Source organism: Rhizophagus irregularis, chromosome 27 (assembly GCF_026210795.1).
Source record: "Rhizophagus irregularis chromosome 27, complete sequence".
Lineage (NCBI taxonomy): Eukaryota > Fungi > Glomeromycota > Glomeromycetes > Glomerales > Glomeraceae > Rhizophagus > Rhizophagus irregularis.
The window spans coordinates 2061082-2081550 of NC_089455.1; the positions used below are offsets into that span (position 1 = coordinate 2061082).

At 24.8% G+C, this 20469-nt stretch overlaps 6 protein-coding genes across 6 annotated transcripts; 4 read left to right on the forward strand and 2 right to left on the reverse strand.

Annotated features, from left to right (window-relative positions):
- Nucleotides 1-202: 202 nt before the first annotated feature.
- On the forward strand, nt 203-1782 carry OCT59_018316 (uncharacterized protein). The gene is made up of 2 exons (XM_025317321.2): nt 203-469; nt 549-1782. The coding sequence occupies exons 1-2, from the start codon at nt 210-212 to the stop codon at nt 1726-1728; spliced, it is 1440 nt and encodes a 479-aa protein (XP_025178417.2). The 5' UTR covers nt 203-209; the 3' UTR covers nt 1729-1782.
- Nucleotides 1728-3838, reverse strand: OCT59_018317 (uncharacterized protein). Its single transcript, XM_025325992.2, has one exon. It carries the CDS (start codon nt 3829-3831, stop codon nt 1810-1812), a length of 2022 nt encoding a protein of 673 aa, XP_025178418.1. The 5' UTR covers nt 3832-3838; the 3' UTR covers nt 1728-1809.
- Nucleotides 3839-4743: 905 nt separating this feature from the next.
- Nucleotides 4744-5814, forward strand: OCT59_018318 (uncharacterized protein). Its single transcript, XM_025317322.2, has one exon. It carries the CDS (start codon nt 5009-5011, stop codon nt 5618-5620), a length of 612 nt encoding a protein of 203 aa, XP_025178419.1. The 5' UTR covers nt 4744-5008; the 3' UTR covers nt 5621-5814.
- OCT59_018319 (uncharacterized protein) lies at nt 5765-7292 on the reverse strand. Its single transcript, XM_025317323.2, has one exon. The coding sequence runs from the start codon at nt 7167-7169 to the stop codon at nt 5832-5834; it is 1338 nt and encodes a 445-aa protein (XP_025178420.2). The 5' UTR covers nt 7170-7292; the 3' UTR covers nt 5765-5831.
- Nucleotides 7293-14299: 7007 nt separating this feature from the next.
- OCT59_018320 (uncharacterized protein) lies at nt 14300-17096 on the forward strand. Its single transcript, XM_025317325.2, has 7 exons — nt 14300-14632; nt 14886-15212; nt 15323-15447; nt 15551-15791; nt 15869-15961; nt 16040-16163; nt 16236-17096. The coding sequence occupies exons 1-7, from the start codon at nt 14368-14370 to the stop codon at nt 16723-16725; spliced, it is 1665 nt and encodes a 554-aa protein (XP_025178422.2). The 5' UTR covers nt 14300-14367; the 3' UTR covers nt 16726-17096.
- A 1771-nt stretch (nt 17097-18867) lies between these two features.
- OCT59_018321 (uncharacterized protein) lies at nt 18868-19692 on the forward strand (the record flags this gene model as incomplete). The annotated part of the gene is made up of 5 exons (XM_066148707.1): nt 18868-18901; nt 19010-19263; nt 19362-19449; nt 19547-19571; nt 19641-19692. The coding sequence occupies 5 exons, from the start codon at nt 18868-18870 to the stop codon at nt 19690-19692; spliced, it is 453 nt and encodes a 150-aa protein (XP_066004609.1).
- Nucleotides 19693-20469: the final 777 nt, after the last annotated feature.

Below are 20469 nucleotides of genomic sequence, written 5' to 3' on the forward strand. Positions count from 1 at the left end.
ATAATATAAAGTACATAATTATTGGCAATAAAGTAAATAAACCTTATTCCTAAATCCCGATTATAAGATTTTTCGCATCGAGGTAAAATAAAATGATATTCATCTTTTTAGAGCTGCATCCCAGTAAAAATTATTTGCGTTACGTTATACAATCATTTATTATATATATATATGTTTACTGCGAACAATTTTTTTATCGCAAAAAAAAAATGTCTACCCAATTTTTTTCAAATTTAAGTAGAAATTATATTGAAATATTAGAAGATAGTGAATATTATGATGTTACAATTGAAGTTGGAGAAGATCCAAATGTAAAAATATTCCGAGCGCATATGAATATTTTATGTCACCGTTCTCCATATTTACGACGAGCTTTGGTTTCTAATAATAAAAAGAATAATAATGACGGTGTCTTGTCTCATACGAAATTACCAAATATTTTACCAGAAATCTTTCAAATTGTATTAAAGTAAGCTATAAACACTATTTAATGTATTACGCAACGCATACCTTTTACATTTTGCTTAGCATTAAAATTTTATTTTTAGATATATTTATGGTGGAATTCTTTCATTAGATGAGGAGAACACTTCAGATATTCTTAAAGTGCTGGTTGCAGCGGATGAATTAATTCTTCATGAGTTAGTTGATTATTTACAAACATATTTAATTGAAAATAAAGCGGATTGGTTGGAAAAACATTTTGAACTTATTCATCGAACAAGCTTTCAATCCAATAATTTATTAGAACTACAAAAATTTTGTACAGAATTTATGGCTAAATCGCCTGACAAAATTTTTGAATCACTTGATTTTACCTCACTTCCAGAAAAATCCCTAGTTTCACTTCTTAAAAGAGATGATTTACGAATGAAAGAAATCGAAGTTTGGGAACATGTATTAAAATGGGGACTCGCACAAAATCCTACGGTCACTCCAGATCCTGTTACTTGGACAGATGATGATTTCAAAACAATGGAAAATTCTTTACAATATTGTTTACCTTTAATAAGATTTTATAGTTTATCTTCTAAGGATTTTTTGGGAAAAGTTCGTCCATATAAAAAATTATTAAAACGTCAATTATATGAAGACTTATTAGGATATTATTTAGATTTTGAAAGTGAACCGAGTAATAATTTCTTACCTCCTAGAAACGTAAAATTTGACTCAAAAATTATTAATCCAAATATTATTTCTCTAGTTTCAAAGTGGATTGATAAAATAGATGCTAGTAGTAATTTTGCTTATCAAAGAGAATTATATTTACCATATGAATTTAAATTATTATTAAGAGGAAGTCGAGATGGATTCAATCCTAATAAGTTCCATTCTTTATGTGATGATAAGCCTAAAACCGTTACATTCATTAAAGTAAAAGGAACAGATGAAATCCTTGGTGGATATAACCCTATTATATGGGAAACTAGTAAAAGCTTTGGTGAAACTAAAGATAGTTTTATATTTTCTTTTAAATATAAGAATGGTCTTATTAAAGATGGAATTCTAAGTAATGTAGAATCAATAGAAGGTGCGTTAAATTATAGTCGAGCTTTTGGGCCATCATTTGGTGATTCCGATCTTTTTTTATTTGGGTATGATAATGGAACTAGTGATTATACCGAAATTTCTTGTGAACAAGCATGTTACGAAAAAAAGATAAGAGATACAAAAGATGAATTTTTAATAGAAGATTATGAAGTATTTCAATTACAAAAAAAAGAATGAAAGTTTGATATGTATAATTTAATAAATTTAATAATAAAATCTTACAAATTTTTTTAAATTACATAAAAAGATAATAACTAACTAATCTTCTATTGGCATCATTTCCCTAATTTGATTAATATCCAAACTAATATTTTCTAATTTAGGATTTTCTATTTTTAAAAATTGGTTCGCTTTTGATAAAACATCATAATCAACTTTAATAGAAGCATTAATTTTTAATCTTTTTAAATTACCATTATTATAATTAATTAACATATTTAAATGATCATTATCAAATAATTCACATCTTTTAAAATTCAAAACTTCTAAATTTAACTTATCTTTTATATTAATTAAAAATTCTTTAAAATTTTCAGGGGTAAAATATAAATTCATTTTCATGGTAAATTTTTTTAATGAAAGAGGTAAAGTTAAACCAATTTTTGATAAATCAATATTAATTAAATTCCTTTGATCATAATTATTAAAAGAAATGAATTGTAATTTTTGACAAGAAGTAAATAATGAAGGAATATAATTAAAATATTTTTCTGTAATAGAAAGTTTAAGTAATTTTAAATTATTACAATTTGTTGATAATATTAATAATAAATTAACATTTTTAGTAATTTCTAAAATTTCTTTTCCTCTAATATAAAGATAATTTAAATTTTGACCACAAATTGAAAATATTAAATAACAATTTTTTAATAAATGAATTTGATTACAATCTTCAAATTTAAGATATTTTAATTTTGATTCATTAATAATATTTTCATTTTCATCTTCATTATTATTTATAATGATATTATTATTGTTGTCATTGTTGTTGTCATCATTATTATTGTTGTTATTATTATTGTTGTTGTTGTTGTTGTTGTTGTTAATAATAAAAATATTTCTGTTGTTGTTATTATTAAAACATCTTGAAATTTGTAATTCTTCCAAATTTTCACATCTTTTTGTAATTGTTGATAATAAATTAATTGATCTTAAATCATTTGATAATAAATTAACGGATCTTAAATGATTTGAATCATTTTCTCTTACAATATGAAGACGTTTTAAACTTTTTCCAAAAATCAAAATAATTAAAGATTGATTATCATAAAAACCGAATTGATTACAATTTTCAAATTTAAGAAAATTTAATTTTGATATAATATTATTATTAAATTGAAAATTAATATCAATATCAACAATATCTTCATCTTCATCAGAATAATAATCATTCCTCTCATCTTGATTAATAATCTTATTATTTAAAGTATTACCATAAAAATTACAATTTAAAAATTGTAATTCCTCCAAATTTTTACATTTTATCAAATAACTTAAATTACAATGTCTATTAAAATCAATTGAATCAAATTTAATATTTTTTAAATAATGAGATTGAAATTTAATAGCTTCATATAAATATCTATTTTGTGAAATTGAAAAACCAAAAATATTTAAATTTTTTAAATTTTTTTGTGATTTAATTAAATTTTTTAAATTATAATATTTATCAGAATCAGTATATCTTTCTGATATATCATAAAATGTAATTGTTTCAAGTTCATTACATATTTTACGACAATTATAAATTAAATTTGATAATGATAAACCATTAAATTCTATTTCTTTAAGTGTTGATAAATTTCTTGAATTTGAATATAAGAATAAATCCGTATTATTATTAAATACGGAATGTTTTGATAAAATGATTGTTGTTATGTTTTTTGAATTTGCTAAAAAATTAAAACATAATAATTTATAAATTTGTAAATGATTATTTACAGGATAAGTAAAAGTAATATAATTTACAAGTTTATTTAAATCAATAACTTGTAAATATTTTGTATACATTAAATAAGGATTTTTATAATTTATATCATTATTATTAATTATGGATCTTTTTTCATTAATTGTAAGACAATTAACAAATGTTTCAATTAATTTTTTTGTATTAATTTTACTTTCTAAATTTTCTTTAAAAGGATTTTTCCATAATTCAGGTAAAAAATAATGATTCCAATGACGATTTAATAATGAACATTTTAATAATCCAGATGGATGATTTTTTAAATTTGTTAAAATTTCTTTCATACATAATTCAGGAAGGTAATTTGCATCCATTTTTTTTTTAAAAAAAAAAATTTAGATTTTTTAAATGAAAAAAAAAAATAGAATTTTTTTTTTTATGTCGCAATATTTATTTATTTATATTTATCACGGGTTTGACGAAGATCATCTTAAACAATTATAAGATATAAGGAACAATCTATTTTTACGTCATCGAAATTATTCAAGCATGTGATGAGTCTAGACATCTAGATTCCCACCGAATCCAAGTATGTGCAAGCGATATGCAAGTTGATAATTTTTAAGATTTCAATGATAAACCTGATAATTTTATTGGGTTGTATCAATGATAAACCTAATAATTTTATTGGGTTTATCATTTGATAAACCTGATATTTTTATTGGGTTGTATCAGTTGTATCATCCGATTTCAATGATAAACTGATATATAATTTGTGTTATTGAAAAATGAAAAATAGAATTTTTTATGATAATTGTTATTTGTTATTTATTTATTTATTTATAAGTCCTCAAATTACGTTTCGTACAAATAATAAATTTCTTAATAACATTTCTTTTTTAAAAATTAGTATATTTTATTGACAATTACATATAAAATAATATAAAATAATTTTTTTTTTGGCTTTTTTTTTTTTTTTGTCTTTCAAAATTATCCTAGACTCCATAGAATACTTTTTTTAAAAAAAACGGAAAATCAAATGACCGATGTTCTTTTTTACGTTCCATTTTTTGATCATAGGTACAAACAATATGCATACTGTGCCCTTTTTGATCACCCAAATTGGGATAGTACATCTAAAATTGGGATGGACCAAACAATCAAAGATTAGTCAAAATATTTGGTTTTTGTAATATAAAATCATTACGCGTAAATCACAATTACGTATACTAAACGTATATTAGACGTTATTAATCAACTTTTTTGAACAATCGGGAAAATGTTTCCAACGAGTTTTTAAACAAGTCTTATTATCAATAAGTAATAATTAAAATTATGGACATGGGAATTGTTTAACCGAAATCATGTTAAAACGCCAATTTGTTAAAAATTAAAAATTTAAAAAAATTTTTGGGCGTCTAAAAAGATGATCTGCGTTCCGCGTGTAACTTTAAAAAAATTCATTTTGATTTAAATATCGCTTTTTATTTCTCAGGCCACTTTTTTTTCTCCAACTTTCCATCACCTTTCAAATTTTCCCTTTTAACAATTATGAAGAAAATAATTTCATTATTAATTTTGATCGTACTTTTGATCTCTTCTTTATCTGTTATTGAATCAAGATTGGATCAAGATGAAGAACCCTTCATGGAATTTGATGATAATATGATGTTACCTCTCATCATTTCAGCTGGAGAGAATATTAACGAATACACGATTTCTAGTGGTGGACATCATCATCATCCCAAATATCCTAAACATCCCAAACATCCCAAACATCCCAAATTTCCTGGACCAAAAAGGGCATTTGCATATTTCCCAAGTCCACCAGATATTACAAAAGGGGTAGTCGTATTTTGGGAAACGAGTAAAAATAATACTTTAGTTTATGGTCAATTCTCGAAAGGATTCGTTGAAGGAGAAGAAGATAATTATTCATTTAAAGTGTACAAGGGGGATCAAGAATTGGTTGATTTAAAACCTAAAGATGATGATTTAGATAGAATTCTTAAAATTAATCCGAATGGTTCTACGGATCTTTTCTTATTTGTTTTTAATGATACTTTAATCTCCGGTGTAGGTATTCTTGATACAGATCTTGTTATTAGTACATCCGATAGTTTAATTGGGAAAGATAGGATTAAACCTTTAACTTGTTGGTAAAAAGATGTAAAGTAGTAGTAAATATTGTATAAAGTAAATAAATATTGTTAGTTTAGGTTTAATTTAGGTTTAACGAAATACTTATGTAACTCGTTTCTTGATATAATAAATATTGTAACATTCTTGAAATAATAATAAATATTGTGATATATATATATTTCCAATAAAAGAATTTATTATTTATAAAAAAATATATACAACTTCAGTTGTGTTACACCATTTCATCATATAATTTCTTTGCATAATTTGAATAAATACTATCATCTATAGTAAATAATTTCACACTATTTGAAACTATAATAGAATTAACCAAAGGTTCAAAAAATTTAAATAAAAAAGTTCCATCAATTGGATTATATAATTCAAGTAAAGGAAGTAAAATTTCATTAAAATCACTTAATATTTTAACGCAAGGGAATTTTGATAAAAAAGATGCCAAGATTTTATCATTTCTACTTAAATCTGTAACTAAATAAATACATAAATCATCATCATTATTATTATTTGAAGAAAAATAATCTTTTAATGTTAAAGTTAAATTTGAAAAAGTTTCTTTTATAAGTTTTCTTGAATGTAAAGTAGAAAGTAATCTTGCATGTACACCAATATAATTTTTCTTCCCACCCAATTTTTCATTAATAATATTATTTGAAATATCCAATATTACAGGATTATTTAATTCAATAGATGAATTTAATTGATTCAAAAAAATCAAATGATCATTTTCAATGAAATCTAAACCTGATAAATAATCAAAAGATAAAAGTTTTTCATTTCTTGAACGAATAAAATTCAAATCTTTCAAAGTAGAAGATTTTGTTATATCATAAATATCATTAATAGGATTTGTAATATTTAACATTTCTTCAAGTTTAATTTGATCAAAATTTTTTCTATATAATAAATGAATATTTTTTTTAATTAAATTCAAATTAAATAAAGAATCCCAACGTAATAAAGAATAAGAAACAAAATCATTTAAACAATTAATATCAATTTCATATTTTGTTTCTTTATGTTCAGGAATTATGGTTTTAATAAAACATTCTGATTGATTATGATTTGTACCAAGTGATGATAATTTTTTTCTTAATGATTTAGAATTAATAAATTCAATATTTAATCCTAATATAATTGGTGGAATTATTAAAGTTCTATTTAAAGAATAAGCCAAAATAACTGCATTTTCTAATTCATCTTTTTGTTGAAAAATATCCCCATGAGGAAGGTACGTCATAAATCTTTCATTTTTTGAATATGAAGGAAAATATTTATAATCTTCATCTTCTTCTATTATTAAAGAAGGATCATAAGATTCATTTGAATTGTTCGTATTTTTGTTATCATCATTTAAAATATGTTGTGAATTTAATAATACAATGAGACAAATAATAAATAATATTATAATCAAAATATTCTTCTTTATTGAAGGTATAAAATGTCCTCGAAAATAATTTTTTAACCATCCTATATTTGTCGTTTTTGGCATATCATGATTTGGTAAAAGGAATTCTTGTAATTGACGTTGTTCTCGTTCATTATAAGGCATTATTTCTTTTGTGGATTTTTTTTTATTTTTATTTTTATTTTTATTTTTTTTTTATATTTTTTTTTTTAAAAAAAAAAATATATATATATATATAAAACAAACTTGTAATAAGTTTATTAAATCAAAAAAAAGATATTTTTTTAAAGCGCCATTTTTATAATGAGATTTTTATTGGAATTATGTGGTGTTACCTTATTTATTTCCTGGAATTCTTCTATCTCTAAATCAAGAATATATATTCCATGATATTGTATCGTACATGCAGAAAGAGTAATTTATGTTGTAGATTATCCTGATTACATTGTTATTTATATATTTTTTTTTACAGCGTTACTCAAATGATAACGATATATATTTTCATTGTATTGCTAAATGAACATAAACAATTGTAGAAATTTTTTGTAGCGCGTCATTTGACTTGTACCCCGGTAAGTCCGGTCTTTTTGTTTTTCTTTTTATAGTAATTTTTTTTTAAATAGAAGATTATTTTTATTTTTATTTTTTTTAAAAAACTTTCATATATTTTCTTATCGGGTTTAGTTACAACATTTAATGGTTTTAGTGTGATTGTTACAATTCAATGATAAAGCAAATAACCATCTTTTCTAGAAAATCTGTGCAACAAATTTCATAACGGTTAAATCTATATTCCGAAGAATATATAATATAGTGTATATATTTTATTATATTCATTATATTCATTATATTCGGTATAGTCGGTATAATCGGTTAATATATTATTTTGATAAGGATTAGAGTTTCATATTTTGTTTACAAAAAGGATCCATTGAAAAAATAGACATTTTTTATTTTCTTTTTCGTATTGGCTGATTTAATATAGCCTTAATTAATGTAATCATACACACACGCAGGATGTTGATTTTTTTTGATTTTTGATTTATTTTGGTAATATCTTAATATTTATATCTTATTCACATGCATGTCGGATATTTTCAAACAACCGATAAATGTTGTTTACTCTCTGTCTCTCTCTCTTATTATATTGTTAGTTCACTTTAATCATGAGATAATCATGAGATTAATTCGTCATAATTCGTTATAAATTCTTTATTTTACATTTAATAATGCAAAAATAATAAAAAACTAGATGCTCAATGCATTAAGATTTAAGAACGGTTTACTTCATATATAATACATGCAATAATATGTCAATTCAATGTATAATGGAGTTGATATGATAATTTACAAGAATCTTTCCATGATTATAAATCTCTTGATTGACATGATATCACTCGTGTATTAAATTTGTACTTTGTACCCATTATTTTATAATCACGATATTCTTCATATACAATGACATCCTGGTTTAATGTAAGATTTGGTTAGATTGGCTTGTTTGATGTGATTGATTATTTCTTGAAATGTATATAAAATAAAATCATTATAATATATTTTCTCTTTAAACAATAAATTATTAATAAAAAATTTCAAATAGATTTACGACTTTACTAAATCACACCACTGGTTAAATCAAACAAGTTGCTCTAATTAAAATTGCTCAACGCCCTGCAAATATTGCAAAATAAAAAAAAATATTTGAAAAATTAGAAAAAATATAAATAAAGTATATACTACAGCATTAAGTACTGTAATGTTAAAAAAAAAATGCATAAATCATATAACTATGGTGTGATGTGAAATATAATAAAAAAATACATGACTTGTCATAACATTTAGTAAGACCAACCAATCAAGTAATAATTTTTCTTAAAAAAAAATGACATTTAACGAATTGTTAGTGGTCAGGGATCGTCTACTGAATGAATATTACGTGTTCCAACAAAAAAGTCATTAAATCGTTATTTAAAAAAAAATTTCATCATCAATGTGAAAACTCCATTAATTTTCATTTTCTTCTGTATTTGACTCTCCATTATCATCACTCACAGGTATTACCGTTCTTGATCCTTAGGTATTTCTTCCAATGTTTCGAAAGAATTAAATATGAAGACTTTTGTTTAATATACTAGCTACGGATGATGGATGATAGCACAACTTCTTTGAGATAAGTTACGTTCCAATACTTTTATACTTTTCACATTTCTTTTACAAATAGGGCACTTTTGGTTTCATAACTAAAATTTCAATTATAATGGAATATGTGTCCACAACATAATGATAATGCGATCTAAATGGGTTTAAAAAAAATTTCTCGTTGCATAAATGGCATGGCTGATTTTCAATATTTTTCGGTGTTTGACTGATTATATTATAGAGCGTGCTTAACAATAGACTCCCATAGGACCTCCATTTATTATTATTTCCGTATTTGGTGGGAATAGTAAAATACCATAATATCCCGTACATGTTACGTAATGACGTATTTGATATTTTACTTAACCATAATTGGAATAATAACCTTCTCATGTACCAAACATTAAGAATTTAAGTATCAAATATTTATGTAATCCCATATATTCCTTGGAGCCCATCAAAAAATTCTACATTGATAAGTAATTTATTGATTATGAAATTTATACAATTTATACATAGAGAAATACATGAGTTGTTCATAAAGCTACAAAAGAATGATGTAAAATTGTATAATATTTTGTCATCTAAATACATTCCTAATATCAATCAGTAAAAATTATTTATCAATATCAAGATGTGGACTGATAATACGTGCTTTTTTTTTTACCCTTAGGTTGTTTTGGTATGCATGTCTTGATATCACCAGTATAGCTTTTCAATTTTAAAGTTTTAGAACATGAAACTGAATAACAGCGATTTGATTTCTTTATTTCTTCAAGAGTTCTAAAACAATAAGTTGTAATGAGATGTTTTTATTATAAAAATAAAGTCAAAAATATTTTTTTACATACTCTTAGATTCTGCAAGATTGGTATTGCATTCAGAAGTTCTCTAAACTAATTGAAGTTGAAATGCACCAAGTAAAAATATTCAATAAACAGGTCTTTACTTGAACATCTTGTCCTATTGTAAGGTAAATATATTTGAATATTTACTAAAACAAAGTTAAAAATCACAGTTCACTTACTATAAACATGAAAAAATCATGTATGCAATTGTCTCATTATCTTAAAATCACCACACAAATTTTGCAGTTGCATCATTAAAGAAGGTCACGTTTGACTCCAAAATCCATGGATAATGATCCTTAAATATTATGGCAAATCACATGTTAAATGTCAACCAGATAATTCAACCATTTTGAATTCAATATCAGAAGACTGAAAAATTCTATCAACTTTAACTTTATATTATCTTTAGGTTTTATATTACGTCGAATTAAGCGTTGGTTTGCATTTGAATTAAGATAAGCATCCCCTCTGTTTTGTAAATATGTACATTGTTATTAGAAAAGAAAAGAAAAAAAAACCATCAATTTGATAACTACAGTATATAAATGACATCATGATTACTTGCATTGGCAAAATACTGTAAGATAAAATAAACCAGGAGGGAACCCAGATAAAAAGCACTTTGTAGGATTGAATACTATTTTCGCATTTAATTAAAATAATAATTAGTAACTATAAGAACAATAAATAATGCTTGAATTAAAATATTTACAACTATAAAAGTACATCAATGATAAATACCAATTGCTTGTATTTCCTTTTCTGTATTCATTTAACATTTGTTCTAATGCATCACAGATTGGAAAAGAAGAAATAAAAGATTTGGAATTACTGAGATCTATTGGACTTTTTTCATTAGAATACTTTGTTACATCATTTAAAACAGATTCAGATACATTGGGATATCTGTATCTCAAAGTTCTGATCATAGAATTCTTTATATAATTCTTTACATTTTTGCAGAATAATAAGGTCTTTGAAGATATTATCATTATCTTGTAGATCAGTCACACACAATCTGGAATTTTTTTACCGTTCTTTATATTAAAGAATATTGAGTGACCTTTTAAATGTTCATCTAAGGGTGGACTTATCTTTTTTTAAACAATAGTATAAATAATATTTGATTCGCCAGTTCTGAGCTTGACATTTTTAAATAAGAATGTACGTCTCTTGAATTAGCACGCAAAGTATTTATACGCAGTTGATCGAATGTTGCAGTAAACGTCAAAGCCATATAGAAGTAAAAAATATTCAATTGTCAACTTTTTTTTTTATAATAAAAATAAGAACAGAGGTACAATAAATTCAAAATGATCAACTACAGTAATTTTATTTTTATAATATAGACAAGAACAGGAAAATAACAAGCACAATCAGTTACAAGTATTACAAATACGAGACTAAACTAGATCCTGGTTAATTACTCTAATCTTGTCCTTTATTTACTCCAACTGAAAGCATCCGCCTATAGAATAAACTAAATTATAAAATCAGAAAATAAAATAACAGGTAAAAATAGGAAATTGAGAAAAATGTTATATTTTGATATAAATTGATTGATCACTGAATGTTGACTACTTTTATACAGATAATCACTAAGATCATGTGGCAAAATGTGATTTCTATTACGTGATTTTTCTTATTTTTATTTTTATATTTTACTTAATTTCTCATCAAATATTAATCCTAAAATGCAATTTTACTACCATTAGAGTCATCATATTGAAATGATTCTAATAAGTTATATTTTATTCTTTTCTGATTACTAGATTAAAAGTAAGTAAACTGCCAGATCGGTAACAGTATTTGGTAAAAATACCAATTAGTTACTAATCAGTTACCAATCAACTACCTATTAGATATCTTATTGGTAACTGATTGATAACTGATTGATACCTGATTTTTCACTTTTTGACTTATGTAGAATAGAATTAGTATTATATAAGATTAAAAATTATAGTAAAAATGTATAGAATAATAAGACAAATAAACTAGTAAAACAAGCAATTTTCAATTTTTTTGTTAACTATATAAAACAATTCAATTAAAATTTTTATGATTTATCCTTTATATTAAAAATTGACAATATACTGATAGAATAGAAACTTAAGAAATTTATTAAATGAATAAAATGATAATAAACTTCTTTAATGATACTTATTGAAGTATATTAAATTGTAATTAAGATGTATTAATAAAAAAAATAATAGATTATAACTGGAATATTATTTGACTTACTTTTAAATAAATGAAGCACTTTAAGTGCATAAGCTTTAGATAAAATAAATTATAGTTTTTTGGATAAGCCTTTTAAATTATCTTTTACTATTGGGTAAACTACTGAAGCTAAGAAGTCTAAATTTATATAGTAATTTTAGTAGTAATTTCACTTATTCAATATACAATACTAATAATGAAACTATTGAATATATTAGCAAATATAATAGTAAATAAATAATAAATATGAAGAAAAATATCTTTATTAAGTTTTGTATATATATTTTAAAGTTATTAAAAACAATTTAAAGGAAAAATTAGCACTTAATGAAAGAAATTTAATAATGCCAATTTACACAAATTATTACCAAAAATGGCTAGTATACAGTTTTATTAAGGTAATGTCTTTTTAAATGATTATTAATTAAAATGCTAAATATGATAACAGATAATATCAATCCTAGTAATAAAGTTTAACGTCATCAAAGTTCAAACTCTTTAACTTTACTCTAAAAGAATACGGCATTCCAGTTGTAAATTTAATAGGTTTGTATATTAAGTAAAATATTTTAACCTGTATTTTATTTTTATTTAGTTTTATTTAATTTATAAATTTTAGTTTAATTTATTTATTAGTAATTTTCTTATTTCTTAATAGTGAAAATATATTTATCTTCTCCATTTATTTTAGTTATTTAGACTTATATTTAGGAGTTTTGGTAGTTTTAGTATGGCTTTAATAATATTCCTTTTATTTTTTTTTTGTAGATTTTATTTTTTTAGATTTGAGTGTTTTGGAATTTTTGGAAAGATAAGTAAACATACTTTTTTTAGTGAAAATTGTTATTATTTACTAATATTCCTTTTATTTTTCTTGTAGATCTTGTTCCTATACATTTTAAATTTTGGATTATTTTAAAGTAACTATGTAACAAGATTTTTTTAAGGTTGTTAATAAAAATTTTTAGTTACTAATATGTTTGTTTTTTTTTCAGTAGATCTCAGTTTTAGGTATATTGAAACTCTGGCATGTAAATAATTTTTTATATTTAAGATATTAATAGATTATTTTTTTGTTAATTTGATAGGTTTCAGTCTTTTTCTTTATAAATTATATAAAAAATAGTGTTTTTGAAAAAATTAAATAGTTTCTACTGGTATTTATATATATATACTATATTATTAATCTTGTAAATATTCTTTCAGCCAGAAAAATTATTTTATACTGTCTTTTTTTTGGTTTATTAAAAAAAATTTATAATAAAAAACACGGCATTTCAAAAAATGGTTTTTTTTATTAATACAAAGCCCATAAATTTAATTATAGAATTTTGACTGATTTTATCCCACTGAATAGCGATCTTTCCCTTAACCATAAATAATTATAATATAAATACTGTTATAAATAAAATAATAAGTACTTCAGAATTTTTAAATAATTGTATAAAAAAATAGCTATGATCATAATATCATATTTAATGAAAATTTTAAAAATTACAAGAAAAAAATGTATTACAATAAGCACAAAATTACAATAATAATAACCTTAGTTTTACTTACTAAAACAGAATAAACTATACAGTAGAAGTACTTTAAAGGAATTTACACTTTTAATGAAAAGGATATATAGCAAAAGACATCATAAAAAACTTTAATTTAATATTAATATATTTAGAAACAATGACATGACAACCTACTGGTAAATGAGCAATCCATTAAAAGAATCTTAATATCAGTAGTAAATGAGTTTATATATGCCATAAGTAATATTAAAGAGCAGATTTTCCTTTTTGTATAAAATATTTATAAATTAAGGGTTAAATGAGAAAATATATATTAAATAGTTAAATTAGTAATAGGTAAAGTAAAGATTAAATAAGCGGAGGTCACTAAGTTTTAGGTTTAAAAACTTAATTAAGGTAAGTACTGTATTTATAAGATTAAAGATTAACTATCTAAAATCGTGCTTTTAATCTCAAAAGTAAAGTTATACATGCATACAGGTCATACAAACATTTTTGAATAGTTAATATGATTCAGAAAATTCTGGTATAAAAAGCGGGGAAATTTTTTTTTGTTAACCGCGTCCTTAGGTGTTGCTGTGTTTCTAATTACAATGGTATAATAAAATCATGGATGTCGACACAGAAACATCTCAAGGCGAAACTATAGCAGGTGGTCCAACTACTACTTCGCTTGTTACACCTTGCGAACCAAATCAATTACAAGATTATTTTGATAAACTATTACCATTGGTCCTGGGGGCTGAATCTTCTGATTTAGCAAATTCACTGTGGTCTGTGAGTGATACCACAGATAAATTAAAGCGTTTTATAAATGACCCTCAGGTTAACGTTATATTTTTCACAAAGAGAAGAGACGACAAGAAAGAAGAAGGTAAGTTTACATATTCATTCCGCAGTATACTTGTATTTACATGCGCTATGCAATGCGACAAAGGATATACATTGAAATTGCACAATTTGTGCGCAGGAAAGATTTATCGTGAACCTTTATATAGAGAATATTTCATTTTATCGAATCGATCCAACTTGAATGAATCAAATTATTGAATGATAGATTTGAATATATGCCATCACAACTCACATCAATGAAAATTTTACGCTTTAAATTCATTTCATTAACACAGATGAACAAGCAACTTTCACATATTCATACATATGTACACAAGAAATCACTTACAATTCAAATAACGTTGCTTCCGTCGCTTTCATAAAATACGTACCTACGTTGGATGGTTCTCGCGCAATACAAACACAGATTCAACTTATAAATTTACCGGGTCCTGCATCAAGCGATTCCGGTTCGACTGGTATAAGCCCATATGAAGCGTTACATTCTTACATTCACCTTGCTGTTGCTCCTTATTTCGATGCATATGCTAGAGCTAGAGAAAGAGATGCCAACGAAGGTCTTATCAACATTGGAGGTAAAAAACACGATGACTCTAAAATAGGTATGTATAAGCTAATATTAATTAATAATTTTTCAATGTAAATTATAGTAAATTTATTAATATATATATTCGTATTTATTAATATTTTTATTATTTTTTTTAAAAAAAAGATATTCCGATGGTCAAAAAGAAAATTACCGAATTAGAATTATCACTTCTTCTTTCACAACAAAATGTTGAAATACCCGAGATATCACTTAATATACATCCTGTAGTTCAAAAAACTGTGGAAGAGGTAAGTAATCTTTTCCGTGATTTTGAATAATCCCGTATTTTTTTTTTCTGAATCGTGTTTTGAATTTTTTTTCTAATCATTTTTTCTTCAACATATTAAATAGTGTAGGGAAAAAGGAAAGCGTGTAACCGTTGACATGATTGAAAATCAAGCACTTCTCACAGATTCAACATTTTTGAATAAACTCCAAGCAGATGTAAACGGTTGGATTAAAGAAATTAAAAAGGTTACCAAGTTGTCACGTGATCCGGCAAGTGGCACGGCCATTCAAGAAATTAATTTCTGGCTAAGCATGGAAAAAGCTTTGGAAGGGATTGACGAACAGTTAAAAGGAGACCACATCGGTTTGAATATTTTTTTTTTTAAAAAAAAAGTGACAACTTCTTTATTTGTGATATTAAATATTTATTATTATTTTTAGAATTAACATTAGGCATTTTGCGACATGCTAAACGTTATCACACAACGGTATCATTTATTGCCGATACTGGTTTGAAGGAATCAAAAGAAAAAGGTACATTGATTTATTTAATCCCACCAGTCTCTCATTAGAGTGTTATACTTACAAATCGCGTTTCTTCAATTATATTAGTTAATAAATACAACCAACTTATGAAGGATTTTCCTCTTGATGAACTTCTTTCTGCACCTGATGTGAATAAGATAAAAGAATCATTAGACATTATTTTTACTCATTTGAAGAAATTAAGATTATCGTAAGTTTTATATATATTTATTTAATAATTGTAAATTTTTTCATCTTTTACTTATAATTTCATAATTTTTAGCACATATCCAATCAAAAAAGCTCTCGTACTTGTTGAAGCTATATCACGTGATTTAAATGATCAGCTACTCAGAGTTTTGGGTAACCGAGGATTAATGTATATGGAATATGAAGATTTCGAAAAAATTATGTCTGGTGCTGAAGATGTGTTTAAGACTTGGGACGAAAACATTAAAGAATTTAAAGATATAGCGCGTGATGTTACACGTAAACGTTCAGACAAGTTTATCCCAATTAAAATTAGCCCTGCACATGACAAATTACAAGAACGTGTTGCTTTTGTAAGGAATTTCAGAAAACAACATGAACAACTTCATCCAACAATTGTTAAAGTTATTAATTCAATGGAAGAAGTTAAATTGGCTTACGAAAGCGTGAAGGATATTGATGTATTGGATGTATCAATTGAAGGTACCGAAATTTGGATGCAAGCGGAGAATGCTTATAACGAATGCGTTTCACGTGTCGAAAATCAGCGTTGTTTGTTCTAGTTTATTATTGGGTTGATAATGTTAAAGGTGGTGCAGAAAGAATTGTAGATAATGATGGTATAATCAATTATTTAATAATTTTATTAAAACATGGTCCTAATAGTAGTAATTATATTGGTAATAGTAGATATAGTAAATTAGCAGCGGCAAATGAATATTAAATTGATAGGTTAGTAATTGACTAATTGAAAGTTATTAGATTAAATTAGCAGACCAGATCTAGAGATTTTAAACTTATAGGGTATATTTGCTAGCAAGTAAGGTGCAATTTATTTAGTATAGGTCTGATTTTTCATAATTTTTTCTTTAAATAAGGAGCATAGAGTATTAACTAGAGTACTACTTCTTTTTGAATATAATAATAAAAAAAAAATTTATTAAAAAAAGCAAAAAATAACAAAGTAATAAATTCTAATAATGGGGTTATTCTTTTTTTTTTTAAAGTAAAAAAGTATTTGAATAATATAAGATTTAACATTTTAATTCAATATTAATATTTAAAAATAAGTAAAACTAGTTCTATATTTGCAAAAAAATCTTTAAAAATAAACTCTTACCTATTACTTATCCTTAAAATTTAAAAGTATATATAAAAAAATAAAATTTCATTTTTCAAAAATATAGTTATAAATATAACTGAAAAGGGTGTTTTGAAATTTAAATTTATCAATAATAAATATTATTACTTAATATACTTTTAAACCAATTTTTATTAAACTCTAAATATTGCAGTTTCTAATTTTAGAATATGTAAAGGACAAATATAATTTTTATAATAATAATTCCTTTTTTTAAATTTAGCAATTAAATTATTTTGTTTTAGTAAATTACAATCTAATAATAAATTTAAATTAAGGGATTTTTTTTTCTGTTTCGTAAATATTAGAGACAAAGTTGCTTGTTTAAACCCCTAATTTCCACCCTGGGTCAACCGGTTACCCGACTTTCACCCGGGTGATCCGCGGGTCCATCTGCCAGGTGAGATTTTTTTAGACGGGGTCCAATCTCTACCCCAGCAGCCTTAATATAAGAGAATATATATTAAAAAATTTTAGATTGCCATGTAAACAATTTTATTGGTCAAATTTTTCATCAGCTGGAAACATTACTACACAGAAATCGACCCTGCAGATTTTCTATTGTCTTTAAATGCATGTTTTCATTTTCGGATTATACACTCTCCAATAGTTCAATCGTGAGCCATAATTAAAAGATATATGATGTACTAATATGGAACGTTTTATCCTTTTAAGAGTTATTGTGACGAATAATTGGATGCGTTTCAAATGTAAATTAAATTTATAAATAAATCAATGCAAATTCGCACATTATACTCTGTCATAAATATTTACAAGTTTTCGAATATTTGATAATAGAAATAAAAAATGAAATCAATTCCTGCTCTATTTATCATAACAATTTTATTCGCGTATAATTTTCTTTATGTATTCTCTTATGAAGATTGATTGATTTTGGTGGCATGTGGCACTGGTGAAAATAATATCGACATAATCGTAATTCTGATGCTGAGAAAATAATAATCTCTCTCAAAAATGTTGGTTCTTTAAAGGTAATAAATATCTTTTATTTATCAGTTATATTTATTATAATTTAAAATTTCAACGTCTCTCGCTCTCTCAATTATAAAAATCAAAATCTATGTACATAAATAGGTTAAATTTATTATTCCAGTTGAAAGTTCAGTTTCAGCTACTCCGGTGACTTTCAAAATAATGTATATTTTCCCGATTGGTCAGGATTTTTATATTCTACAAATGCAAGAACGGGAGAAATAAATTGGAAAATTAATGTATCAAAAACATATCTTCCACAACCATCAGATCCAAAAGTGATAAATCTTGCGATTGCTCCACTTATAATATTTGGTACTCAAAATCCTTATTAGTATAAGTACTGTTTTTGTTGGTTTTGTTATAGAAATAGGTAATTTAATTGAAAAAATTAATTGACAATGACGTATATATTGGAGTTTCTTCAAGCGAAGAAGGAGCTGCGTTTTTGGTACCTGGTTATTCTTGTTGCACGGAAGTTTCGCTAAATTGGATTTAAAAATTGGAAAAGTTATATGGAAAAATTTTATAGCGCCTGATAATTATGATAAACCTGGTCTGTATTCTGGAAATGCAGTATGGGGATCTGCTGATCCGATTAAAAAGTTAGTTTACATCTGGTAACAATGATTATATTTTTATTGGTAATATGGTATCTCAATTATAATATTTAAGTTTTAATAATTTTATAAATTTGCTAACATGTCTAACAGATTCTAGAAAATGTTGCAAATTGTATTACGATGCAACAACACCTGAAAAGAAATCAGCATGTCATGACCCAAATAATTTCCTTGACTCGATCCTTGCATTAGATATTGAAAAAGGAGATGTAAAATGGGTAACAAACTTACCTGGTTATGACAGTTGGACTGTAGCTTGTATAACTACATCTAACCCAGAAAATTGCCCTGTTCCTACAGGAACAGATTACAGTAAAATTATAAATCTTGATATAATTTTATATGTTACTAAGAATTTTATGTTTATTAATAGATTTCGCTCAAGCTCCTTTACTTATTAACACATGATCTAAATCAAATGATTATATTTTACTTGCGATAGCAACCTCAATCTGGAATTACATGGTCATTGAATGCTGCCACAGGAGAAATAATTTGGCTCGTTGCATCTAGGCCTGGAAATCGTGACGGTAATAAATTTTCGATATTGCCCTGTACATAATTAATGAAAAATTTATTATTTTCTTTTTTTTATTAAATCTTAATTACGGAAAAACTTTATTTTAGGAGGTTCAATATTCGGTTGTGCTACGTAAGTACCTTTTTATTTTTTTTTTGCCTTTTTAAATAAGTTAACTTGGCTTTAATAATAATTTTTCAGGGGTGGAAAACGATATTTCGTATCACAATCGAACAGTGGAAGAGAAGAGTAAAAGTCGATCAATAACATATGGAGGAGCAATAGTAGCAATTGATATTATAACAGGTGAAGCAAACAGCAAATCCAACCAACACAAGCTGGTGAGTTTTTTGGTATGGTAGTAATGGTCATTTACTGATAATATTATTTGTATCGTTTATGCTGGTAGTAGTTAAGAAAGATTTGGTAAAGGAATTAACAATACTAAAGTATTTGCTTTTTCACATTAATATACGAGTAAATATAATAGTGACCGGCTAGTCTTAAAGTTATTAAATTTCGTTTTTTTTTAAATTTAGCTCTTAGGAGGTACTTTTTTAATGTTTAATTCGTGACCCGTGAAATACAAAATTCACAAATTTATGTCGATCATGTCTTTATGTTAACACCTTACATACCGTACTGAAAGATCCCATTTCGGTATATCAAATATGCAATGTCAGATCTAGTTAATTTCCCGAATATTTAAAATTTCCATACATTAAATTCTTCTAGTACTGAAATATAGACCCGGGTACGAATCAATGTTTTAAATCGGGTAAATTTATTTATACCCGAAGTATTTCAGTCAGTGCTATACGGTAATATTTATCTCAAAGTATCAAATAATTTATTTTTTAAACAATTTTTTTCTCGATTTTTACCTTTATTTGACTCTACGCCGGATTCTCGCGTCATTTCGGGATATTATTACCTTGTGTAGGATATTATGGCGTAACGAATTAAAAACTTACCGGACTTTGGCAGTAAATAGTTAAATAGCATATTTTATACCTATTAATATTAGTTC